Source organism: Mobula hypostoma, chromosome 15 (genome assembly GCF_963921235.1).
Source record: "Mobula hypostoma chromosome 15, sMobHyp1.1, whole genome shotgun sequence".
Taxonomy (NCBI): Eukaryota; Metazoa; Chordata; class Chondrichthyes; order Myliobatiformes; family Myliobatidae; genus Mobula; species Mobula hypostoma.
The window spans coordinates 40,876,258-40,904,133 of NC_086111.1; the positions used below are offsets into that span (position 1 = coordinate 40,876,258).

Here is a 27,876-nt window from a genome sequence, read left to right on the forward strand (position 1 = left end):
TTAATTACAGTGTGAGTACAGGTTATAGTTCTAAAGATTCAATTTTGTTTTCCTTCTGGAATTCCAATATTTTCCTATAAGGCTTTTTCCTGAGAGCAGATATGATTTAAAGATGACGGTGTGACACTCTCTCAGTGCTACACTGGAGTGCCAGTTTACATTTGTAAGATAAAATCTCTGGAATGAGATGAACCAATGTCTTTTTTTACTCAGCCTAGGTCATTACCAGTTGAGGTGCAGATACCATCTTCTTCACATGTCTGTTTGGTAAAGATTCTGTCCAGTTAAGATTTAAATGTGCAGGCAAGGTAATTATGAAATGAGATGGTGAACATCAGGTGAGATAGTCTTACCGCAGAATAGTCTTTGAATCATGCTCTTCACTTTGTCTGGCTGATTACCAGCTCTTGATGATAATGCATTGTTTTGAAATTCTGTCCTGCCCAGATTTGCTTGCTTTATATTGCCAAAGCTGATTTTGAAGATGTAGTATTATTCATTTTTATCTTTTAATGGTCTTCAGATTATTGATGATTTGACAGACAAGTTGGAAAAGAGAGAATCGCAATTGTTGTCTGTTAGCAAAGATAAAGCCGCATTGGAGGAGGCAATTGATAACCTGAAAGAGTAAGTAAGGTTTATTGACTTGCCCTTGCTTTAGATGTACAAGGAAATAGGCTACACAGGGTGATAGAAGAAAACACTTTAAAAAAAAATCATATTTTCTCTTTTTATTCAGAATTGTGTATAATTCTTAGGCACATATATATAGCCAGGGTGTTTAAGACTTTCGCACAGTACTGTAGTAATTTTGTATATTGCATTGTACTGCTGCAGCACAAAAAAATGAATTTCATGACGTGTAAGTGATGATAAACCTGACTCTGATATGGGTATTATGAACTAGGTGTGGGGAGGGAGCAGGAAGCACCTGAGAGATGTTCTCTAATGATCGATAAATCAATTGTTTAGAACCAAATGGCGTTGCCTGGTTTCTCAGGGTTTGCACTCACGCCGCCCCAGCCCCTGGCACTCCTCTACCTCCTGTCCCACACCTCCCCCGTGGCACTTCACCCTCGCAACACCCTCCTTGCAGAATTACAAACTCGCTCCCTGTTTCAGAGAGTACTGTGCTGTTGAAAATACAGGAGTGGAATGAACAAATATTATTTGGTTTAATTGATTTAGTTAAGATTTTGAAATTATGTCAAAGGCAACAATACGTTATTTTCTTTGTATTTAAAACAGTTTTATTTGTTTTGTATTCCAGAGTACATCTTTCATTTTAAATGTAAACATTTGTATAGATAAGCTATAAAAATATTTTACTTGGGCATTAATTCAACACTTCTGGTAACCTCTAGTAATGCTTATTTTTATTCAATATTTGATCCTTTCTGCCATTATTGAGGACTGGTAAAGCAAAATCTTGTTCTGGTTGTGGGTATTTCTTGTATTTCAGTTACTTGGGATATTAAAAACACTTCAATATTTGTTGTGATAAAATAGTGTTAAGGCAGAATAAGGAATCAAAGTACGTGGTGTGTTACTACGCCAGTGTGACACAGCACATTGTCAGATTTAGTTTTTGTTCTATATGTGAATCATAGTTCTTGATTCTGTCCACCATAATGCAAGAGTAATGCTTTGCTAAAGTACCTGTAAATGTAGAACAAATGATTGCTTTAGTGTTTCGGTGTTCAATTTATGGAAGGTAAAAGTTACCTTTTGCAAGTAAAGTCCATTCATTTAACTGCTACCTTTCAGTTTTGTCTAGAAAGTAAGGTGTGGATATTTTTGGCTAAATTTCATAGAGATTCATTTAACCAATGAATACAAATACACTGATTTAATTTTCCTGTTATGTAGTAACAGCCATCAGTCTCTGATTCTGAATGATTTCAATAAATGTTTGTTCTTCATTTTCTACATGTGAAGTGAAATGATCAGACTAAAGGAAGAAAGCACCAGTATCTCATCCCTAAAGGACGAGTTCACTCAGCGCATTGCAGAATCTGAAAAGAAAACCCAACTTGCTTGTAAAGAAAGGGATGATATTAAAAAAGTAAGCAGAGTTGTTACTATTGCTTGAATTTTCTTGTGTTAAAATCTAGAAATCCACACTCAAGTTTTAATTAAAAGCATATAATAAAGATGGAGAGGAAATACTGTAATACAGAGGGTGCTTGGGCATCTCGTGCTTCACTAACTGGCATGCTGCAGTAACTCCTGTGTGAGGGAATTGTTGGGCTAAAGGAGGGACAGCTTTGAGGCTGGGCCAATGCAGGGAGATTGCTGTGGCGAAATTCTGGGAAGATGCTCTTGTAGATTTAAAGGGTGGCCAGGGCAGACAATAGGATCGTGCTGAGGGGGTGCATAGGCTGACCTTTGGCAGAACAGACTGAGTACTCGGGCAATGCTGAGGAAACAATAGCGGTAAATTACTCTGGCTGCCCAGGCTGATGTTGGCATGACTCTCAGGAAGTGAAAGGCTGATACTAGATTTGTACCTAAGAGCACCTAGGCTGACATTGAGATGCCAAGGGGACACTTGGGTGGCTGTTGGAACAATCTGACTGACACAGGGCATCATCGAGGAACACTGAGAATGACATTGGGGCAGTGCTGGAGGTTCCCCAGTGCTGACGTAGGCTTAATTAGTGCATTTGTCAGGTGCAGCACATGCTAGGTTATTGAGCTTTAACTATCCTATCACCTGTATTCCGCCCCCCATTTCTTGTACGTTTAGGGCTACAGGAGTAGTTTTGAGCACAGACCTTTAAATAGGTGAATGTATATAGTTGAAATGGAAATGATATTTGAAAGAATGTTGAAACTTATAATTAAGAATTTATGGAGATGTTTTCAATGTTAAATTCACTTTTTTCCTACAATTTATGAGCATTTAGGAATTAAAAGCACTGAAGGCGGAGCTCGCTACTCGATTTACTTCAAATGAAACAGCAGATCTGGTACGGGAGAAGGATGAACAGATCAGAGGACTGTTGGAGGAGGGTAGGAAAAATGAGATCAAGATTTTAAAGCACAATCACATTAAATATATGTAATATCCCAAATACTCACATTCCACACGTCAGAGAAAGATCATTGCTTAAAATCCTGTAAAGTATTACAAAATCTGATACTTGTACTAATGAAATAATGCAGCATTCTCAATTCTTCTTTTAACATTGTTGTATCTTTGCTTCCGACTGGAAGTGGGATACGTTAACACTGACTGAACCTATGAGATTTGTTTTGAGAGCTCTTTTATAACAAGCTTTATGACAGGTCTTTAGCATGAGCCCAGTTTGGTAGCAACCCAAGTGCTTGGTTGTTACTGAGATTCTTTTTGGTTTGCTGCTTAAATGAGCAGGAAGAAATATCTGGTGTGTAACACCAAAATTGTGCTGTATCACAATGAAATGATGCGAATACTTACTGTATAATTTCACAAGCTCCTTTGGTTACTTATTCTGTGTATATGTCAGTTAATTGAAACATCGTAACAAAGTATACACCCGTGTGTGCAGTGTGGATCTGTAATTTTTATCTTTATAAGGACATGTAAATGTGGCAAACATGGGAATAAATGAAAGAAAATTGCTGCTGTTCAGGTCCATAGCTTTTGACACTGGGAAAAAGAATGATTAGACCTCATTTGCAATTTGCTTTTGTTAGAAAATTACTTAAAGTATTTATTTAAGTATTATTTTGGTTGCTTGAAACAAGAAGTCAGAAGACAAATTTATGTTCAATATACCATTCATGGTTTCAGGAGAGAAGCTCTCGAAGCAACACTTGCACAATTCAAACATAATAAAGAAACTAAGGATGAAAGAAAAAGAACATGAGACACTAATTTCAAAACAAAGTAAGAAGACAAAAGAACAAGAGGAGGAAATTAAGCATCTACAGCAGGTGAGAGAATGAAATTCATGCTGTCCTTAAAAATGGTCTCAGAATATTAAAACATTGCTTCCAGCAACAACGTAATTACCTTTGAAATACCACTCTGTTTTGTATTAAGTCTAAGGATAATGTTTTGGTCAGGCCCTGACAACCTCCTCTCTTTTATAGCGTTACATTCTGTTTGTATGCGGTGGTTAATAGCATAATATATATTTCAGAAAAGTGAGCAATTTAGTTTGACTTTGAAAGTTAACACTTTAGAAGCTTACATTTAACAACTAGTTTTATATACATTAGCCTAAATGGGAGTTTTCTTTCATTTTTTGTTGCAGGTACTTGATGGTAAAGAAGAAGTGGAAAAACAGCATCGAGAGAATATCAAGAAGCTGCATGATGTGGTGGAGAGACAAGAAAAAGAAATTAGCAAATTTCAAATGAACATGGATGAGCTTCTAGAAAATAATCGTAGCCTTCAGTCTGCACTTGACAACTCATACAAGTAAGAGTAGGATACATGATTTACATTTCATACTTCAAGGGCTGGAAGAAAATAGTTCAACATTATTTTAAGTCTGTGAATGCACAGGATATATTAAAGTGAACAGCTACTTATTGAACACTGTTTCGTGTTACCATTTTGCTTCAGGGTTTCAAGTTGCTGTATTTCTCACCTAAATGAGGAAAGCCCATTCCTGTGCTCTGCAGACAGTAATTTGGTAAAAGTCCCTCCTCTCTTTCCAAGAGCACGAGTTGGTTTTTAACAGCAAATTTACTAATTCTGTAGTGTTTATCGTTGGGAGCTAGTTTCACGTGATGGACCTGGCCAGGGGTTTTGGCTGCAATATGTAATCCCGTTTCCAGTCTTTGTTCACTCGAGTAGAGCTTGTTGTTTATGCAGAACTGGCCTAATTTAGGAAGAACTAACTATTAAGTTTACTTAGCCCCCCTCCTTGGTTCAGAGAACAGCTTTGAATTTCTGATGCACACTTATTTTCTCTTTTATACGTTTTTAGTAATTTCTCTTGACATTAATTTTTTTATTTTCAGGGAGCTTGCCGAACTACATAGGGTAAATGCAGCTAAAGATAGTGAAGCCCAGGAGGCAGCTCTGAGTCATGAGATTAAAACCAAGGAGGCACTGTCAGTGGCTCTGGAGCGAGCCCAGGAAGAGGCAAGGCAGCAACAGGAGGTGCTCGCGGTTCAAGTTAGTATAATTGTTATGGTGCTTATTCTTGCAATAAATTTGGTTAATTGAACTTCCTGAAAATGCTTTTGATTAAAATTACATGGCAGACTACTACAAATCATCAATTGAACAATACTCACTGTGACTATAAGCACAGGAGGGGAACCCGGCGTGGTCTTTTGCTGCTGTGGTACATCAACTTCAATGTGTTGTGCCTTCAGAGATGCTCTTCTGCACACCACTGTTGTAACGTGTGATTATTTGAGTTACTGTTGGCTCCCTGTCACCTTGAACCTGCCTGACCATTCTCCTCTGACCTATCTCGTTAAAGAGGTGTTTTCACTCACAGAACTGCCGCCCACTGGATGTTTTGTTTTGGTGTTTTTTTTTTTGCATCATTCTCTAGAGTAGGGATTCCCAACCTGGCATCCACAGACCCCTGCTTAATAGCATTGTTTTACTACCATGGACCAATCGTTGGGGAACCCCTGCTTTAGAGACTATTGTGCATGAAAATCCCAGTAGTTCAGCAGTTTCTGAGATGCTCAAATCACCCTATCTGGCATCAACAGTCATTCCACAGTCAAAGCCATTTGGATCACATTTCTTCCCCATTCTGATGTTTGGTCTGAACAACAGCGGAACCTTTTAACTGTGTCTATGTGGTTTTTTGCAATGAGTTGACTGATTAGATGTTTGCATTAATGAGCAGATGTACAAGTGCACCTAATAAAGTGGCCACGGAGTGTACAATGCAAAATATGACAAATTTATGTATGTCAAAGTACATGTATGTCACCATATAAAACCCTGAGATTAGTTTTCTTGCGGGCTTGCATGGTAAATCTAAGAAACACAATAGAATCACTGAAAGACCGCACACAATTAGACAGGCAAACAGTCAATGTGCAAAAGACAAACTGCAAATTCAAAATAAATAAATAAACAAGCAAACAGTAAATATTGAGAGCATGAGATGCAGAGTCCTTGAAAGTTCAAATAACAGCAGTGGCTGCTGAACAGGTGGTAGATGTTTACCTTTTGTTTTTCATAAGTTTTATAGGTCCCACCCCAGGTTATGGCAGTGTTCTGTTCCTATGAACTGTTCTTGACCTGGACCACGTGCAAATCGGAATGGCAGAAGATGCCTGCAGCCCCACTAACTGGCAAATCCATTCCTCTTCTCTCCCAAATGCATGTTTATATCATAAGCTGGAAAGGACTGGTATATTTTATTATAAATTATTGTGTATAATTGTTTTCTAAAATATTTAAATTTGTGTATTAATTTTAATACTGCATCCTCAGTTATAAATTATACGTTTCAGTTTCTAGTCAGTCTGTTAAAATAGGGGGGAGAAAAACCTCGAATGTTGTGCTTAGTATTGTCTTGCATAGTTTACATGTTGCATAGTGTGTTAATCTGGTTACTTCTGGCTGGTATATAGGTGGCAGATCTCCGGTTGGGTCTCCAGCGGGCTGAACAACAGCAAGCCAGGAAGGAGGACTACTTGCGTCAAGAAATTAGTGAACTTCAACAGGTATTCATTATCACTGTATATTTATGAAATCAGGTTTGGATGATTTAGGAGGAGACAACTGGAAAGAAAGCAAGCTCAGTACATTTTGTACTTTGGGCATAATTTTCCTGTCAAATTAAACATATTTACGGGCTGAACCAAACATCTTTAGTATACATAGATTAAAAAAAAATCCTTTGATTCAGATATTATTATTTACACAGTAACAAGCTTAGCCTTCATACCTCTGGATTAGAATAGGTGAAAATTAGTTAAATGTGTACTCCAGATCGCTATTATAATTCCTTGTTGGCTAAGGAGACTTTGATCTACCGAGGGGTGGGGGAAGGGTCAGGTTATTCTATGAAGAACTATATTTAACTGGTAGTGTAGCTGCTTTAATCATCTTGGCATACAACCTTTTTGACCAGAGTGTTGTATGCAGAAAACCATTCATGTCCTTGCTTCAACTGTAACGTAGATCAAGAAGAGACTAGATCAGTGTCATCCATAACAGCTGGTCACATTAAGGATCTGTAAATCTTTCACTGCATGACTGTATAATCTGAAGATTACAGGTAGCACAGCCTCTCAGAACTTTGTGTTATATAAGGTTTTAGCAAGGTGAGGAGTGTGATGTCATTGGCTTTGGGGATAGGTAAATTTGAAAATAAAACTTTTCATGACATCTGGCATTATGGTTATTTGATCTTTAAATGCGGCAGATAATTTTTTTTTGAAGAGGGAGAGATTATACAATTGTACAATATACAATCCATTATACAATATTTTGATTTCCAATATTAAAATGAATTATAGCTTTGTGTTGCAATTTCTTTACTTTTCTTTTGCCTATGTAATCTGGGCCATTCAATCCATTTGGATTATTTATAACTATAATTACATATAACTTCATATTTTGCTTATCTGACGAGACTAAAATACCCCATAAGGTAAATATTTTTAATGTATGAATTTTAAAGAGACTTCAGGAAGCAGATAATCGAAACCAGGAGCTAAGCCAAAATGTTACATCTGCAAGCAGACCACTTCTGCGACAGATTGAAAATCTACAGGCCACGCTTGTGGCACAGTCAGCAACTTGGGAAAAACTGGAAAAGAACTTGTCTAATCGACTAGGTAACTAACAATAACATTATGCATACATTGAGCTTATTTACCAGTCAACTACTTGAGTATTAAAAAAATTGAATTGTATTTGTTAAACCTTTATGGAATACTAATAGATTTTCTATGTAATTGTTCATTGGCCTTGATGCAATATGTTTAGTTTGCTTTCTACGTGTACTTTCCCTGTACCATCAGGTTTCTGAATGATCCATGAACACTACCTTATTATGCCTTTTATTTGCACTATTTGTAATTTATAGATTTGTCTTTCCACTGTCCTGCTGTCACAAAACACGTTTCAAATCGTATGTCAGTGATAATAACTCCAATTATGATAGCTGGAAGAAATTTAACTCGGATCTTAAGTTGCAGCTTTCAACTGTACTGCCTGAACTACTAAGTATTTGAAGTGTTCCTCTCATTATACAATTGCTGTAGACTGGATTTCGTGGAAAATAATTGTGTAGAATGATTTTGTACTTTGTTGAGTAACAAAATTATAAAATATTCGGAATAACTTCTTGGGGGAAGTAAAGAATAATTAAACACTACAATATTAAAATGAGTGCCATTTGGTCCAAGCTGATTCTGATTTTATTTTCTCATATTAGTCAGCTAGTGTAATCTATCTTTGCTGCTTGCTAAATTGTTTAATAATCATATCTGGTCTAATTTTGCTGGAGATCATGTGGTACTTCAGGAGATTTGTTTTGAATGCCATTCAAACAATGCCAGGTAACTGCTGCTGCTTCATTTCTGCTATGTTAAAGCTAATAATGTTTTGGAAAATACTCTGATATACATAGTAAAAGCCTGGGGATCAGGAAGATCTCTCCCAGCATCACTGTGATCAGTCCAACACACATTTGTTACTGGCTTTAATTGTATGCCTAGTTCACTTTCTGCAAGCAACAGCTTGATTTTTTGCAGATGAACTACCTTGAAATTGCAAATGCAGAGTGTTGGTTGAACTTAGCTGCTGTTCCAATCACTAAATGAAGGTGAAGAAAATTGTGCACTTGATGGTTGTAATAGTTGCATTTTAGATAACAGAAAAAGTTACTTTAAGTAACTAACGCTTTCATGTACAATAATGAGAAGTAAAATTTGCAGTTTATTACCCATGGAGATGTTAATGCACCAAAAAAAAATCTTTCTCTTTGTTAGCTGATAGTCAAGCTCAGCTTGCAGCTGCTATAGAAAAAGAGCGGACGGTCTCAGAAGAACTGCTTACTCTTAGAATGCAAATCTCTTCACTGGATTCACAAAACAGCTTATTGCGTCAAGAGAAGAGCAGGTTGCTAGCTCAGTTGGAGTCGGAAAGAGCCAGGCTTGAAAAGACTGAAGATGAAAATAGCAGGTGAGTAAAATGCTAATTTAATTAATTTATAATTAGAGAAATTGGGATATTTAAAATGGCACCTGAATCTACTGCCTTAAATAGCTTTTGTAGATTTTAAATATTTTAGTTTTGACATTTATGGCAATTTGGACAATTTACTATGCATTTAAGTATTTTATTAATTTCCTCTTTTAGTAATTAGCAATACCACCAATCGAAACATTTTTTTGGTCATAATTTGAAACTTTCTTATTCAATCCTCTCTATTTCTATTTTAATTGAGTTAATTCTGTATGCTTAGTGGGTAAACTTTACTGCCTGTAAATTTATTCCTTACTGACTAAGCGAATTCTAAATTGATCCTTATTACGGTATTCTTTCACTCCTATTCTATTCTGACTATCTTTGTAACCATTAAATTGAGAATCCATTCTGTAATTAGGTGTCAAGAAGTCACATAATACCCATCTCTGGTGTGGCCAATCTCCTGTATTAATTTTGATTGCATCCTTGCTGTTATGCTCAAGTCATTGATGTATTAAGCAATGTTGTTTGTCTTAACAATCCTTTTTCCCAGATTTTAAAGCTCTGTATATCTATGCTACTGTACTCTATTATTCATCCGCCCTTATTAATAATGTATACTGACGAAGGGTCTCGGCCTGAAACGTCGACTGCGCCTCTTCCTATAGATGCTGCTTGGCCTGCTGCGTTCACCAGCAACTTTGATGTGTGTTGCTTGAATTTCCAGCATCTGCAGAATTCCTGTTGTTTAATGTATACTAATATTTATGTACCATCAATTAAGGGGAAGGCTAGATCAAAAAGAACTCGAGCACTTCATCTATCCATTAGGTACATTAGTCTTCCTCAACCAATACTGGCCAGCAATTTTTAGTCAGTATTTATTACTTACGTTTTCTGTTTTTCTATTACCCACACTGTTCCTTCCACTGCATTTTCCATCTTGGAACTACTTTTTCTGACAATACCATCTTCCATATCACTGTTCTTGTGCCTTTCTTTTCCCTCAGTTTATGTTTAGACTCTATTGTGTTTTCTGTGGTCGTCGATAATGCAATCTCATTTCTTACATCTATCTCTCCCAGACAACAATAGGGTGTTTCCTTTCTCTTTGCCTCCATCTCCATAATCCTCTTTCATCTTCAGCACCTTTCTCCCACACCTTCATGTTCTGAAGTGTCTAATTGTACTCTGCCATTAGTTCACTCATTTGTCATCTATAACAATCCGTTCCTCTTCCCAAACCACCTATCCATGCATGTGCCAAACACTCTTCAAATATAACAATAATTTACTATAGTTTTTCAATATTGGGAAATAGAAACAGGTGGACAGTGATTTGCCAAACTTTATTTACTCAGTAGTTGAGAATTTCTCCATTGGGGTGAAAAATCTAAATTATACATACTTGCGTAAATTCTCAAACAAGATAAAATTTGCATTTGCAGAAATCAAAGGAATAGATAATGCTGGAGGAACTCAGCAGTCTAGGCAGCATTTTGGGGGGTGGGGGGGAAGTAAACTATCGATGTTTGGGTCTCAGCCTGAAATGTCGACTGTTTACTCTTTTCCATAGATGCTGTCTGGCCTACTGAGTTCCTCCAGCTTTTTGTGTGTATCACATAAATCCTCAGTTTGAATTTAGTTGACTTTTAGCTGAAGATGATTCTACCCTGGTTACTGCTTCATAATTGAAACGTTAGTTGCTTTTGAAACAAAAATGTTGTTTGTTAATTTTTTTTTCCAGAAAGATCCAAAATCAATAGATTTTATACCAATAATGTGAAATAAATTAATTTTAACATGTTTGCCCGATTTTAGACACATGCATGTCATTGTTTTTTTTGGTTTGTATGAATGTTTCCCGTTTTAATCCAAAGGGTGCCACCTGTTGGATCTACATAGTAATTTATTTTTTCTTGTGCCTGCCTGTAAACAAACACTTCAGAATCAGGTTTAATATGTTGTGAAATGTGTTAATGTTGCACCAGTTGTACAATGCAGAACTTGATAAGTATAAAAAAAAAGCAGAATTACAGTATATGTATGTGTTTGTGTATATGTGTGCATATTAAATACTTAAAATAAGTAGTGCAAAAATCAGAAATAAATACAAAAAAAAGTAGAGGTAGTGTTCATGGGTTCGGTGTCAAAAGGTTAGGAACCCCTGCTCTAAGTCTTGTTGTTGGAGTCAGGGTGCTCTCAGTAGTGATTAGTCTTTGTAGCAGTTCCTTTGGGCCCAGTCTATAAACATCCATGAAGGCCTTTTGACAGCTCACTGCCTTCAAAGGCATTTCAACTGCATTTACATGTTTCTGATGATCAAAGCCTTAAAATTGATTCAAAATAATCAAATATTAAAGGAAGTAAAAATTACAATTTATATAAAGTAACTAAGTTATTTGAAGCATTGAGATGAAGTAAAATGAAAAGCAAGTCACTTAGTTTTTCTATTAATTTATGTAACACATTCTGTACCTTTGCGGTAATAACAAGCTGGGAAATTTGCTAAATTCGGTTATTTTCCATGGGCAAAAATAATTACTAATTTGGATATAGGAATTTGCAATGTGACAACAGGGTTTACAATGTAACATGTATAATAAGACAGAAAAATTTGCATATTAATAACATGTATTCATGCAACATCTTGTACAAGTCTGGATTTGTTAATTAAACTGTTCTTTTACTTGCTATTAGCATTGATACAGGTGAGCTAAGTTATTGGAAAATAAGCACTTACTATTTTCAGGCATCGTGTGGCTTTTGACAATCTGAAGTCTGAATACATTAAGGCTCTTGAAGAATCAAAAAAGGAAAAGGTAACAAAAAGCTCACATTTATTTAATTAGTCTGCTGGACTATTGTCTTTCAATCCAACTCATGATACTTTCTCTTATTAGAATGCCCTGAGTAAACAGTTGGAAGTGGAAAAGTTGAAAGTTGAACAGGAAAGGAAAAAAGCAACCCTTGCACAAGATGCATTAAAAGAGAAGGTATTTAGCTTAAAAATTCTGATTAGATCTCATTAGTATTTGGAGCTTTTTTATGTGCATGAATTGCTCCCATGAGTTAGACATGTTTATATAAGAATTACATTGCTTGTCAAGTTTTGTAATCTCAAGTTTTGTTTTTTTCAAAGGAGCGGAAACTACTTACTAATCAGGGACCAGAGGCTTTGACCGTCACTCCAACTCTTTCTCGATCCAGCTCTGTTAGTGGTGCTGAGATGGCAATCTTGCAAGCCTCCAGCCATTCCCAGGTCGGAATCTCTAATTTTCCAGCACTAATTATGAAAGGGAAGCTGGCAAAATGGCTAGAAAGATTCTGGAAATCAAAGAAGAGAATTTCAAAGTATCCAAGTTAGGGACTGAGAAAATGGAAAATACTAGCATGGAATGTTAGAAAGGACAGCAAATGATCTCAGCAAGGTTCATTTATAATCAAAGCATGTATCCATATACACCTCTGAAATTTGTATTCTCCAGAGAGCCACGAAAGTGTGAAAGTCATTCAGAGAGAAACATCAAACTCCCCTGTACGAAAAAATGGCATCCCAATCATCAACATCTCCCGCCCCCCCCCAAAAAAACCCAAGTACAACAAAACAGAAAAGGAACGGGCAATTTAAAAAAATATATAAAAACCCTAAGTCTGAAAAAAGTAACGGTCCATGAACTTAATAGTCCAATCCATAAATGCAGAACCACAATACCATCCTACAATATCACCAACATTCTTCGAAAGAGATGGACACGACATGAAGCAGAGAGGCCTACCTGCCTGCCATAGCAAGACCCAGAGTGCCACAGCTGCACTGTTGTTTTACAGTGTCATAATGAGGCATCAAACTCTACATAATGATGATAAACATTGGAAGCAGCTAGAAATCTGTCTGAAAACTGAATTCTGGAAAGGGATAGTGGCAGTCTCACAACTTCCTATTTTTTCTAAGAAAAATTCTCAGCCGAGGGAAATAATATTCCTTGTTGGAAAGAGGCTGTACTCACTTGCTTCCACCAGGGCAACGAGAACTCTCATGGGGGAAAATTGCATGCTTGAGGCCAATATGGTATGTCTCTAATGGGGTTAGGTAATCATTCACAGGCAGTGTGGATGTTACTAATTTTAACTTGTATTAAACCATTCAGGTAATGTGAAGCTGTATGGTAGGTCCATTTTTCCTGGTTCAGTGCACTGTCAAGCAGTGTTGGTGAGTTTACAGTGGTGAGGTAGGGGATGTTAAAGATACTTGTAGACAGAATATCTGTAAGCAGAGTCACAATAATTGACAAAGGCGGATAGCATTTAAATATTTGTTAGTGTGTTGTAATACAAACCTGGACTGAGAAAGAAAATATAGATAAAATTTAACTACAAGCCTTATTTTCTGTAATTGACAGACCATGTCATTGCACTCTATTCCCAAATATAATGAAAAATTGTGTCATTTATGATTATTGGAGTAATTTGTATTTCTGGCCCAGTATTTGATGCATCTCTGGTTGGATACTTGCTGCCCATTTTGCTGCTAGCATTTGGGGCAGCAATGAAGGTCCTCCATCTCTGGCAGTATTCAGGACTTCCTCCATCAGTTTTCACTGCAATCAGTCATGCAAGTCCCAAGTGGAGACTCAGGAATACCGTTGCACTCAGATGTAGAAGAATTCTTCATTGTGGTTTCTGTAACAATTTTTGTAAACCAGTCAATGTTAGCCCTGAGCTGAATCTCCCCAACCTGGAGGACTGGAGGGCCACTCTTAGTCTGGCCTGTGCATTTTGACCTGCTTGACATGGGTAACCCTACAAAGAGCCAAAGCCTAAACTCTGACTCTAGCCAGCATAGCTCTCTGGGTCATTAAGGTACACAAGCCTCCAAACCATGACAAGGTTGTGGTCCTCTTGGAGATATGGTTGGATGCTATAGTAAAATTCATAATCTGCTATCTAGTCAGTTGGAAATTCTGATGTTTCACCATCTGGCTCTCAAGGGCCACATTTCCTGCATTTCCTTTAAATGCATTGGGCTCTTTTTTCCGCACTCCCTTTCCACATAATCACTTAAAAATTTATAATACCACTGTGTTTGATTTTAAAGGAAAATGTATTGGGGTATCAATAAGAGTAATATCCAACATTCCAAAAAAGTCTGGCAGTCTCATGGCAACAATACCGAGGGCGTGGAATTATTGTTTTACTGTAACATGCCTACAGTAGTCAAAAATAATGTCTGGTGTACTCATAAGGCCCTCTGGGTGCCTAATTGGCATAATTTATTTCTGCAACATCAAAGTAGTTCATTCATTTGCTTCATTAATTTTAGGGATTTGTGCTTGTCATCTGTCCTCAATAATGTACCTAATTTATTTTAGGCATCTAGTTATTCTGTTACTGTTGTGCTTTAATGTGGGAAAAACTTATTTTAATACATATCTGCAAATATTGGCATGTACAATATAATGAAATATTTCCCCACTGGCAAAATTGTTTCAATAAGGCTTCTACTATTCTGCATTTAAAAGACTTGAGATAAATGCTTCTAGGTTTAAGATGTTCAGTTTGATTCCTCATGTTTGAGGCTATAGCTCACCTGTATGCTATTAAGACCTGTCTTAACAACATACAAACATGCAAACCTGTCTTTAACATGTCATTGAGTGGAACTTTGACATTAAAAATGCTGAGAAGCACTTGAGAGAATCTGATGTTTCAACAGCTTGGAGAAGACATTGCAGCACTAGACAGCTGGTGTAGTGGAGAAGAATGGCAGTAATAATCTTGCCTGTTTTACACTGTGAAGCTAGTGTAAATTCTGATTTTGTTTATTATGGTGTAATGTGAATTATGATTTCACAAACTTGGCAAGTTTCCATTAAATCCATATACTTTATTGGACATCTTGAAATATTATTCTTCAAAGTGTTAGTGCAATTAGTTCACTTGGTATAAGATATTTTAAAATGTTGTTCCTATTTAATCTTGCTACTGGGAAATAATTTCATTTTATTTTAAACACAGTGGGCTTAATGTTAATCCTTCCTCTATCCTGCTGTCACCATATGTCCAGTCTGGTGTAAACAAAAGGTGTGGGGAGAGTCCATACTTTGCTGACTCTTTGCATGCAAACAACGGTTAGCAAAGGTGTCCACCTCCCGGCATCTATAAGTATAGAGATCAGATTTTGATTATGGCTGCAGTGTCTAACTTGAAACTTGAGTTGGAATATTAGTTTTTATGACAGACAAAATTTGGCAGGAGTAAAAGGCAGAGTCAGATGGATAGTAAAACCTTGGTATGTCATCCCGCACTGTCTCATACAAATTGAACGACAGGGCTTGGAAAGAATTGAACGTTGAAAATTTAGTAATGATGTATTTTTTTTTTTTAGGATGATTTATTTGAACATTCATTTGCACCCCTAACTACGTCAGCCAGCAGTAACAGCTTATATGATGTACTCAGAATGGGAGCAGAGTCAAGCATCTTCGAAAATTTGCAGTCTCAACTAAAACAAAGAGAAGGAGAAATTGCACAGCTGCAGGTCAGTAGCAATGAAGCAATTAATGCACAAAGACTTCTATAATATACTATACCTTTTATTGACTAAGTGCCTTTGTTTTGAACTGCCCAGTGTACCTCTTTAAAGCTAGTTCTTTATTATACTGTTTAATATGTTTTGACTTGACTCTGGAATGAGAATGCGTTCTGCACATCTGTACTATATTAACCTCTCAATTCTTTAGTCTCATTCAAAATCTGGTACTGCTATTCCAATAGGTACATAAAATATAATTGTAAGGCCTGCTCCTTCTTTTGAATTTGAAGATCACTATTTTCAAATTAGCTAATATGTATTTCTAATAGCTGTTAGAACCATATTTTTTTTAAAACTAAAAGGGTAGAGAGGGGTCAGAGAGAGCATTGAAGCATCAGCAAGAGTGAAGGTAGAAAAGAGAACCTTTTGAGAACATTGAAGGAAAGAAAGCTTTTTAATTTGGGATGATACAGTGGGGGTAAAAAAAACCTTAGTCAAGTTATTGAAAGGGTATTCTGGAATTGGTCTTTTATTCCCGGTATGAAATGCCTAGTACGTAATATTGGAGATGAACGTTTATGCTTGGAGATTGTTAAACAAAGCCAGAATCAAATATTTCTGGGGGAAAAAAACTATCTATTACTACATCTTTGTAGTGAAAATGAATCCAGATTCTGTTGAACTAATATCTACAAGTTGTGGCATGTCAGTTAATGTGACTGCTAGTCTTTACAATCTTTTCATTCTCGCAATTTTAAAAGTGGAAAAGAATTTATAGACAATAGGTGCAGGAGTAGGCCATTCGGCCCTTCAAGCCAGCCCCGCCATTCACTGTGATCATGGCTGATCATCCACTATCAGTATCCAGTTCCTGCCTTATCCTCATAACCTTTGATTCCGCCATCTTTAAGAGCTCTATCCATCTCTTTCTTGAAAGCATCCAGAGACTTGGCCTCCACAGCCTTCTGGGGCAGAGCATTCCATACATCCACCACTCTCTGGGTGAAAAAGTTTTTCCTCAATTCCATTCTAAATGTCCTACCCCTTATTCTTAAACTGTGGCCTCTGGTTCTGGACTCACCCATCAGCGGGAACATGCTTCCTGCCTCCAGCGTGTCCAATCCCTTAATAATCTTATATGTTTCAATAAGATCCCCTCTCAGCCTTCTAAATTCCAGAGTATACAAGCCCAGTCGCTCCAATCTTTCGACATATGACAGTCCCACCATCCCGGGAATTAACCTTGTGAACCTACACTGTACTCCCTCAATAGCAAGAATTTCATTGGTTTCTGACCAATTTATCTTGGCATTTTAGATACACAGTATTATCCAAATTTTTCTCAATTTTGAGATCAGATTTCTTCGATTTAACATTTAATGCTTAGATTGTTCTTTTATTGATTTTGTTTATTTTACAAGAATATTGCTGGGTAGGCTTATGTTTCTTCATTCTACTTGAGCAAGATGTTGAAGAGCTGCCTGTGAACCAGTGTGGTTTGTGTGGAGAGAGCACTGCCTCAGAAAGCAGTGATGGTTTGCAGAGCCATTACAGGCATTAAGTGGACTGAATGCGAAAATCTGGTTGGTTCATTGTTGCCATTACTGAAGCCAACTTTTTACTTTGCTATCACATTGCCATGGTATGATTTTTTTTTTCAAATCATTAGTCCAGGCCTTGGGATTACTTAGCATAACAAAACGATTGAATTTATTCACATTTTTATGTGACCTGTATAGTTTTAAAAATATATTTTCTTTGTCTACCAGGCTGTTGATAAACTTAGTACATTTGAATTGGATTGATTGTAGGTAGCTTGTCAGGTTGTATCAGTTTTAATTTGGATATTGGCAGAATTATTATCTACAAAGAGTATGCTAAAACAGGATTATTGTTTTTTGTAAACATAGCCAGCATTGAGAGTTTTAGGTAATTTTCGTGAATGCTGTTTATAGTTTTCCTCATTGATATTTGGAAAGATTATTAATATTTTTAGGTAATTTCTTGATGTTCTTGTACTGAAGGCACAATGTGCCTTTCAATTTTTTTTGCAAACAATCCCCTCCCCTTTTTGCTCATTAACCTAATTAATATATATAAGATTTGACATCTTTTATTACTGGAATCTGGGATTTATAGTCCATTACTAATAGCATTCAACAGATTTGACATCTTAAGCATTCCTGTTGTCCATTAGCAATGAGACTGTCAAGGATAAGGTTACGGAGTACCTGGAGGCATATTACAAGATAGGCAGAACTCAGCATGGTTTCCTTAAAGGAAAATCCTGCCTGACAAACCAATTGCAATTTTTTGAGGAAACTACAAGTAGGCTAGACAAGGGAGATACAGTGGATGTTTTATATTTGGATTTCCAAAAGGCCTTTGACAAAGTGCCGAACATGAGGCTGCTAAACAAGAGCCCATGGAATTATGGGAAAGTTACATACGTGGATAGAGCATTGGTTGATTAGCAGGAAACAGAAGCGGGAATAAAGGGATCCTGTTCTGGTTGGCTGCCGGTTACCAGTGGTGTTCCACAGAGGTCCGTGTTGGGGCTGCTTCTTTTTACGTTGTACATCAACGATTTGGATTATGGAATAGATAGCTTTATGGCTAAGTTTGCTGATGATACAAAGATAGGTGGAGGGGCCGGTAGTACTGAGGAAACAAAGTCTGCAGAGAGACCTGGATAGATTGGGAGAATGGGCAAAAAAGTGGCAAATGAAATACAATGTTGGAAAGTGTATGGTTATGCACTTTGGTAGAAGAAATAAATGGGCAGACTATACTTAAATGGGGAGAGAATTCGAAGTTCTGAGATGCAACAGGACTTGGGAGTCCTCGTGCAGGATACCCTTAAGGTTAACCTCCAGGTTGAGTCCGTGGTGAAGAAGGCAAATACAATGTTGGCATTCATTTCTAGAGGAATAGAGTATAGGAGCAGGGATGTGATGTTGAGGCTCTATAAGGCACTGGTAAGACCTCACTTGGAGTACTGTGTGCAGTTTTGTGCTCCTTATTTAAGAAAGGATGTGCTGACATTGGAGAGGGTTCAGAGAAGATTCACTAGAATGATTCCAGGAATGAGAGGGTTAACGTATGAGGAACGTTTGTTCGCTCTTGGACTGTACTCCTTGGAGTTTAGAAGAATGAGGGGGGACCTCATAGAAACACTTCGAATGTTGAAAGGCATAGACAGAGTGGATGTGGCAAAATTGTTTCCCATGGTGGGGGAGTCGAGTACGAGAGGGCATGATTTAAGGATTGAAGGGCGCCCATTCAGAACAGAGATGTGAAGAAATTTTTTTAGCCAGAGGGTGGTGAATCTGTGGAATTTGTTGCCTCGGGTGGCAGTGGAGGCCAAGTCATTGGGCGTATTTAAGGCAGAGATTGATAGGTATCTGAGGTTTGATAGGATCAAAGGTTATGGTGAGAAGGCAGGGGAGTGGGACTAAACGGGAGAATGGATCAGTTCATGATAAAATGGCGGAGCAGACTTGATGGGCCGAATGGCCAACTTCTGCTCCTTTGTCTTATGGCTTTATATTACATATCAAAGCATTGTATATCAGATGTATGATTTTTCTGAAGTTATGTTAGCCGTATGTTGTGCATAAAAACTTAAATGTTGTTTAGATTTTTTCATTTATTCTAAGTGTTGACCTGGCTGGTGGCGTAGTGGCATCAGTGCTGGACTTTGGGACGAAAGATCCCGAGTTCAAATCCAGCCAGCTCCCCTGCACGCTTTCCATCCGTGCTGGTTTACGAGCTGGTGATCTCTTTGGAAACTCACCCAGCAGAAGGCAATGGCAAACCACTGCTGTAACTTGCCTTGTACGTGACTTCCGTCTACATCACTGTGGCATGGACAGAAGTCGTCCACTAACCGGAGAAATTCCGGATGCGACGTACTTTTCCTTTCCTTATTCTGAGTGTTAAGTCAGCATCTCTTGGTGAGTTCCATGCAATAACACCTGAAGCAGTGAGTTTTCACTTAATTTAGTTTCACTAACTTAAAGAAAAAAAATCAGATGCTTTGAATCTGAACCATCTTGAAAATGAAATCAGACAGGTTTTGAAGCTATCTTGGATTTTGAGTTTCAAATTTCTTCAAATAACTATAGAATATGTTAATTCTGTCAATATAAACCAATCCATTGAAGAGTGAGCTAGAATATCATTTGCACCTTCCTAATTATTTTGGGCACTGCTAAGTTAGTGATTAAATGAATCTCCTTGATCTTTTCTATCTTCAATAAATAATATAGATCAACTAAATCAAGCTTTGTTTTTACAGCTTGAAATTTCCAACCTTGAAAGAAGTCGAGCTATCATGGCTGAGGAACTTGTCAAATTAACTACACAGAATGATGAACTGCAAGAAAAAGTGAATGAAATCCCCAAGTTGCGTCTACAGCTTAAGGTGCATACTATTTATTTTCAGCTTCAAGTGCAAATTTTAACATCATAATCATATTCTTCAAAATGCTACCACTGGATTCATTCATTCATTTATCTCTACTGTTAGAAATATCAGTCCTACTTGGTGGTTATAGGTTTGGTTGGGGGCATAGATTACAATTGGCCTGTCTTTCTTTGAATTGGGAAAATGAAAATGAGTTGGGTAAGTCACTGGTACTGGATGAGATGTACCCCAGGCTACTGTGGGAGGCGGAGGAGGAGATTGTTGAGCCTCTGGTGATGATCTTTGCATCATCAACGGGGACGGGAGAGGTTTTGGAGAATTGGAGGATTGCGGATGTTGTTCCCTTATTCAAGAAAGGGCGTAGAGATAGCCCAGTGAGTCTTACTTACTTGGTAAGTTGATGGAGAAGATCCTGAGAGGCAGGATTTATGAACATTTGGAGAGGCATAATATGATTAGGAATAGTCAGCAAGGCTTTGTCAAAGGCAAGTTGTGCCTTACGAGCCTATTGAATTTTTTGAGGATGTGACTAAATATATTGATGAAGGTAGAGCAGTAGATCTAGTGTATATGGATTTCAGCAAGGCATTTGACAAGGTACCCCATGTAAAGCTTATTGAGAAAGTAAAGAGGCATGGGATCCAGAATTGGCTTGCCCACAGAAGACAGTGGTTGTAGATGGGTCATATTCTGCATGGAGGTCGGTGACCAGTGGTGTGCCTCAGGGATCTGTTCTGGGAGCCCTTTTCTTTGAATTTTTATAAATGACATGGATGAGGAAGTGGAGGGATGGGTTAGTAGATTTGCTGATGACACAAAGGTTGGGGCTGTTGTGGATAGTGTGGAGGGCTGTCACGAGGTAACGCGGAACATGATAGGATGCAAAACTGGGCTGAGAAGTGGCAGATGGAGTTCAATCCAGATAAGTGTGAGATGGTTTATTTTGGTAGGTCAAATATGATGGCAGAATATAGCATTAATGGTAAGACTCTTGGCAGTGTGGAGGATCAGAGGGATCTTGGGGTCTGAGTCCATAGGACACTTAAAGCTGCTGTGCAGGTTGACCCTGTGGTTAAGAAGGCATACAGTGCATCGGCCTTCAATCATTGGAATGAGTTCAGAAGCAGAGAGGTAATGTTGCAGCTATATAGGACCCTGGTCAGACCCCACTTGGAGTACTGTGCTCAGTTCTGGTGGCCTCATACAGGAAGGATGTGGAAACTATAGAAAGGGTGCAGAGGAGACTTACAAGGATGTTGCTTGGATTGGGGAGCATGTCTTGTGAGAATAGGTTGAGTGAATTCGGCCTTTTCTCCTTGGAGCGACAGAGGATGAGAGGTGACTTGATAGAGGTGTATAAGATGATGAGAGGCATTGATCATGTGGATAGTCAGGTTTTTTCCCAGGGCTGAAGTGGCTAACACGAAGGGGCACAGTTGTAAGGTGCTTGGTAGTACAAACCCCATTTCCAGAAAACTTGGGATATTTTCCAAAATGCAATAAAAGCAAAAATCTGTGATATGTTAATTCACGTGAACCTTTTTTTAACTGGCAAAAGTACAAAGAAAAGATTTTCAATAGTTTACTGACCAACTTAATTGTATTTTGTAAATATACACAAATTTAGAATTTGATGGCTGCAACACACTCAACAAAAGTTGGGACAGAGGCATGTTTACCATTGTGTTACATCACCTTTCCTTTCAATAACACTTTTTAATCGTTTTGGAACTGAGGATACTAATTGTAGTAGATTTGCAATTGGAAATTTTGTCCATTTTTGCTTGATATAAGATTTCAGTTGCTCAACAGTCCGTGGTCTCCGTTGTCTGATTCTCCTCTTCATGATGCCAGTCAAGCACACGCACTCTGTGTCTACAAAGCCACGCTGTTGTAGCCTGTGCAGAATGTAGTCTGGCATTGTCCTGCTGAAATAAGCATGGACGTCCCGGGAAGAGACGTCGCCTTGATGGCAACATATGTCTCTCTAAAATCCTAATATACGCCTCAGAGTCAATGGTACCTTCACATACATGCAACTCACCCATGCCGTGGGCACTGATGCACCCCCATACCATCACAGATGCTGGCTTTTGCACCTTTCGCTGATAACAATCTGGATGGTCGTTTTCATCTTTGGCACGGAGAGCTCGATGCCCGTTTTTTCCGAGAACTAGCTGAAATATGGACTCATCTGACCACAGCACATGGTTCCACAGTCTTTCGGTCCACCTGAGATGAGCTCGGGCCCAGAGAACTTGCCGGTGTTTCTGCATAGAGTTGATGTATGGCTTCCTCCTTGGGTAATACAGTTTCAAGTTGCATTTCTGGATGCAGCGACAGACTGTGTTGAGTGACAATGGTTTTCTGAAGTACTCCCGATCCCAGGTGGCTATAATTGTCACAGTAGCATGACGGTTTTTTAGGCAGTGCCGCTTGAGGGCTCGAAGATCACGTGCATTCAACAGTGGTTTCCGACCTTGCCCTTTACGCACGGAGATGTCTCTGAATTCTCTGAATCTTTTCACAATATTATGTACTGTAGATGTTGAAAGACCTAAATTCTCTGCAATCTTGCGTTGAGAAATGTTCCTTTTGAACTGACTAACAATTCTCTCACGAATTTTGGCACAAAGAGGTGAACCACGACCCATCCTTGCTTGCAAAGACTGAGCCTTTGATGGACGCTACTTTTATACCCAGTCATGATACCTCACCTGCTACCAATTAGCCTGCTTAATGTGGAGTCTTCCAAACCAGTGTTACTTGAATATTCTGTGCACTTTTCAATCTTATTTTAACTCTGTCCCAACATTTGTTAAGTGTGTTGCAGCCATCAAATTCTAAATTTGTGTATATTTACAAAATACAATTAAGTTGGTCAGTAAAACTATTAAAAATCTTTTCTTTGTACTTTTGTCAGTTAAATAAAGGTTCATGTGAATTAACATATCACAGATTTTTGTTTTTATTGCATTTTGGAAAATACCCCAACTTTTCTGGAAATAGGGTTTGTAGATACAGAGGAGATGGCAGGGTTAAGTTTTTTTATGCAGAGAGTGGTGAGTGTGTGGAATGGGCTGCTGGCGGCATCGGAAACGATAGGGCCTTTTAAGAGACTCCTGGATAGATACATGGAGCTCAGAGAAATAGAGGGCTATGGGTAACCCTAGGTAGTTCTAACGTAAGGACATGTTCAGCACAGCTTTGTGGACTGAAGGGCCTATATTGTGTTGTAGGTTTCTATGTTTTTAAAACTCTAATGGATTTCCACTCTTGATCAGTCTTTATAGCAGAGATTTCCAGCCTTTTTTTTTAATTAATGGGCCAATACCATTAAGCAAGGGATCCATAGACCACCAGGTTGGGAGCCCCTGTTCTTTTTGAGCTTTGAAAGTAGATAGTGGCAATGGGTATGTAGAGATTCAGAGTTTGTAGGTGTGCAGATTCACTGCCAAGGCTTGCATGTTAATGATGCTTACCTGGGTGAGTAACTGAAGGGCACCTTTCATTCTGGAATGTATCTCATTCAAAATAAAACACTTAGATTGAAACAAAGGAGGGTGGAAGGAGGACAACATTGCAAAATATTTTATCTTTTGTCAGAGGTACAAATCTGAGCTGCTTGAAATTCATATCTTATTCATACTCTATTTTTATGCTAGCCTGAGTCTCCAAAATTAATCTTGTAATGTATGTTGTAACTTGTTGAATTTATCCAGTAGCTGCATAGTTGAAATATAACTTTGGCAAGACAGTTATTATTTTTAGTTATTTTGAAAGAAAAGCTGCTGAGTGCAGTATGTCTGCTGGAATTGTAATTGTGTTAGGTTTTGAATAACTAATATAATTTACTTTTTAGGATATTGATCAACGATACAACACCATATTACAGATGTATGGTGAAAAAGCTGAGGAAGCTGAGGAACTGCGGCTGGACTTGGAAGATGTGAAAAACATGTACAAGACTCAAATTGATGAATTATTAAAGCAGAGGCTGACTTGACTTGCTTTAGCCGTGTTTCCAAGTTTCCCTCAATGTGAATTGCAATACTGCTGACAGGTTTTTGGCATAGAGTGTAAATATATGATTGTAAATATAATAGTATTATCGGTGTTTTGTTAATCATCTGCTGTTGCATTAGAGGAAAATTATGCATTGGTGTTGAAAAATTTACTGATGTAACTTGTACATAAGTGAAGTGCAGATTCAAGTGCAATATTATGAATTATTGTGAGCCGATCCTTTAGGGTGAAGATCTCAGAAACGAACTTTTCTGTATAGTTGCATTTCCAAGTAAAAGATGGACCAATTTTATCAAACTTAATTGACCAGCCTAAAGCATTATCTGTTGAAGATGGTAAATGTTTATGTTAACTGGGCCCTCCATGACACTATTAAGTTTTACTCGATGACTTGAGAAGAAATTCAGTGTGTTGTATACTGTTCAATGTTCTAATTGTTAATGAATTACATACATTTCAAAATTACTGTTGAAATATAAACAAAGTCACTAGTACAAGATGATGTCTTGCTATTGGTAATTGGCCAACTTTTGCTAATAGTTGCACTAATTTAGTACCTGATTTAAAAAATATATTAATAGTAGAATCTTCTGTATAGCTTATGCACTTAGTAACATTAATACATTTTCTTTGCTCTATTCTGTGCATTAAAAGTAAATTAAAATGATTTATTTAAACTAATTTTCTAAATTTGGAATTCGTAATCTACGCTATTGTATCTTCCAAATGTAAATTTAAAATGTAAATAACTACTTTGTGTAACAGTGGGACTTGGGTAATAAAGTCTCTTGCCTGATCTGCTGTTGTTTGCTATGGTAGAGATGAACTTCAGATTTTACATTAGATGTAGTGACTGATAAATGACTTCAACTACATTTCTTCCTTGGGCTGGACCCTAAAGGGGATAATTTTGTTCTTTTAAATATAGTTTTAAATCTGGAAGCTAATTATTTTTAATATGTTCACTAAGCATATTTCTTGACCAATGAGCAGGCATTCAATTCCTGGTTTTCGTAAAATGCTAGTAGTAATTTTTTTGCTTTGAGGGAAAAATGGTGCAAGGATTATGATTTATTCCTTTTGTTTTCCTCCTTGTAAAATATCTATCTTGAAGTTAGTATCTATTAAAACACCAAAATTGGGAACAAAGAAAGAAAGAATATACAAAGCCATTCAGTATCTATGCAGAGCAAAAGTTGTTGTATCAAAGTTGTTGCCTTTATAGAACATTAATTTTAGAGGTTACTAAATCTAGTGGCATATCACTGTTCTAATCTGGTGATATTTATAATAGTGTATTTTTGAACAAGGTATATTGAACCTGCAAAATTTGGACAAATTTGTAATGAAGAAGCTGAATGTACATGAATTGTTAAACATGAATCATCAGTATGTTCATACCTTGATATAATTTCTAATTTGTGTTGCATTCACATGTTGCATTAATTTTCTAAAAATGTTTTTGCATTGCTCAGTTATGAATGGCAATTTTTGGTGATAAGTGTGAGTGGAACAAACCACTGTTGACAAATTTTTAAAATTCTCAACATGGCAACAACTTTTAGAGTATGTTAATATTTTTATTTTTGATTTATTCATTAGATATTAACATTTGATTATTTCCTTTTGTGACTTAAAATACTTGTATTGAGTAGTATATTTTAGAAACTACAGCATGTTTATCTTAAGAGTCATTGGTACCTGAGGCATTAAAAGAAGTTTCCTGTTAGAAGGTATTTTATCTGCTGAACTAGTTTTGATGATTTTCGGGCTTGAATGTGTACAATTTATTTATTACTTGATGTTAGTAGAACAGAATGCTTTTCTCTTAAGCACATCATTCTGCTGTGTCATCTAACTTTGATGTATGGCTTCATTATTGAAGGGATTGAATAAATAATTTTTATTTATAATAGCCATTTCTTGGATATGATTTCTAATCATTTGTAAAGTTTTAAAACAAAAGGTTTTAGCATTAATGCTCCACTTGCCTTTTCATAAAAATGTTCTCAAGCTACTGCTATAAAGAATTTCTCCCACATTCACAGCTGGTTGGCTGGTACTAGAATCCTGAATCATGGTGCCATTGCCTTTGGAATTGAACCAACGTCAATTCCATACAGTTGCACGTTATGGTATTGTAAAATGAATGTTACTGATAACCAGATTTATGGTCTGATGCTTGAAAATGTTCCACTTGGTGATGTATAGATAATTATAATAAATGTTAAGCTCACTAACTCTAGAATTGTAGTTAGTTTTAAAATCCTTTGAAACCTTTAATAGAATTACAGTATATATTTAGACAATGGGTATAGCTTAAAGGTCAAGTTTTTATTGACATCTTCCAAAACTAGGACTATAATTTTTTTAAGAGAATTTGAAAAGTTATTTAATAGTTATGATCCCACAATGGTAATGTGATCACAGAATTATGTCATTTTAAGTTTACCTGGTTAGATTTGATGGGTGCTGCTAATTTGATTTTTTTTTCTCTCTCTCCCTCTCAGTTCTTCCTTAGAGTATTGATGTAGATCAACCCAAAAATGTTAGCTTCCATTTATTAGTTCAGTTTATTCCAACGATGTTGGAAGCTACATGCCTCCCCTATAATGCAGCTCAGCTGATCTGCAAAATTAATATCTCTTGGATAAATTAATTTGTGAACTTTAACAGCTGCAGACTTAGAATTTTGACCCTTGTACACTTCCTGAGCATCAAAACATTGTTTTTATGATTGCAATTTCTTGAGTATGTCTGAGCAGTCATCTGCTGTCCTACTGCTTGAATTCATAACTTTATATTTTACTTAATGGATTCCTGATTTGAGTAAACTTTCTATTCCTTTTTCGCGTTTGGAATTGGTGTCTGACCTTGCCACCTGTATAATTTTGGAGAGGTAAGGAGATCCCCATGTTAGATGTTCAAAATCTTGTGAACATCTTGTTTCTTTACCGGGAAGTGGTGGTATTTAAAAATTGTTATATTGGTTGCTTGAATACCCAAAACTTGTGTCTCAGTAATGGTTTTCCCACCATTCTTTTCTTTGTCATTGTAACCATTTGTAAATGGATGATTATAATAGCTTATTATTCTGCCGGAAATTATCTGCATATTTAAAAACATCTGAATTCCCCTTTTTGTGTTAAAAGACATTTTCCCTTCAAAAGTATTGTGCTTAACTCTGACCAAGGATAAATTCAACTTGATTATTTAAGCCATTAGATCAACATTTAAAAATGGGGAGAGATTTTTAGGAGTGGAAACAACAAAAATACCGCTCCATTACCCATTTTTATTTTAAGTACAGTCATGTTGTGATAAAGTGACAATCTTTTTTTCTGGGTATAAATATGTCTGCCACTCTGTGTTAAGTGAATTGTGTAGACAGTTGAGTCATTGAGTTCTGTCATTTAAAAAAAAACAATACCAGTTGTCTGTCCTGATTCTAACTTGGGAATGAATGAAGATTGCAAAAAGACCTTAATAACAAAATAAATGGTGACTCGATTGAGATGTACAAGTAAGAGGCCTAGATAGAGTGGGCAGCTAGATACTTTTTCCAGGGCAGAAATAGCTAATATGTAGGTACATTAGGGTTGTTGAAGAGACTGTTAAGGCACACAGATGAAAGAAAATTGAGGGAGGGAAGGTAGATTTGGTTAGAAGGTTGGCACAACATCATGGGCCTGTCCTGTATTAGTTTAAGTCCAGTTGTCATTCAACTATACACTTGTGAATCTGTGGAATTTGTTGCCACCGGCAGCTCTG

At 37.1% G+C, this 27,876-nt stretch overlaps 1 protein-coding gene across 1 annotated transcript in view; it reads left to right on the forward strand.

Moving 5' to 3' along the window:
* Window positions 1–26,220, forward strand: part of tmf1 (TATA element modulatory factor 1) — a 42,106-nt gene extending 15,886 nt beyond the window's left edge. Inside the window, exons 3-17 of the mRNA XM_063067940.1 lie at window positions 524–627; window positions 1,939–2,065; window positions 2,910–3,015; window positions 3,779–3,921; window positions 4,245–4,411; window positions 4,960–5,116; window positions 6,547–6,639; window positions 7,602–7,758; window positions 8,917–9,109; window positions 11,868–11,937; window positions 12,019–12,111; window positions 12,258–12,377; window positions 15,504–15,656; window positions 19,951–20,076; window positions 23,942–26,220. Of these exons, the coding sequence (XP_062924010.1) occupies window positions 524–627; window positions 1,939–2,065; window positions 2,910–3,015; window positions 3,779–3,921; window positions 4,245–4,411; window positions 4,960–5,116; window positions 6,547–6,639; window positions 7,602–7,758; window positions 8,917–9,109; window positions 11,868–11,937; window positions 12,019–12,111; window positions 12,258–12,377; window positions 15,504–15,656; window positions 19,951–20,076; window positions 23,942–24,085 (1,953 nt within the window). The 3' untranslated portion in view covers window positions 24,086–26,220. The remainder of the gene's footprint in view (window positions 1–523; window positions 628–1,938; window positions 2,066–2,909; window positions 3,016–3,778; window positions 3,922–4,244; window positions 4,412–4,959; window positions 5,117–6,546; window positions 6,640–7,601; window positions 7,759–8,916; window positions 9,110–11,867; window positions 11,938–12,018; window positions 12,112–12,257; window positions 12,378–15,503; window positions 15,657–19,950; window positions 20,077–23,941) is intronic.
* The last annotated feature ends 1,656 nt before the right edge of the window (window positions 26,221–27,876 follow it).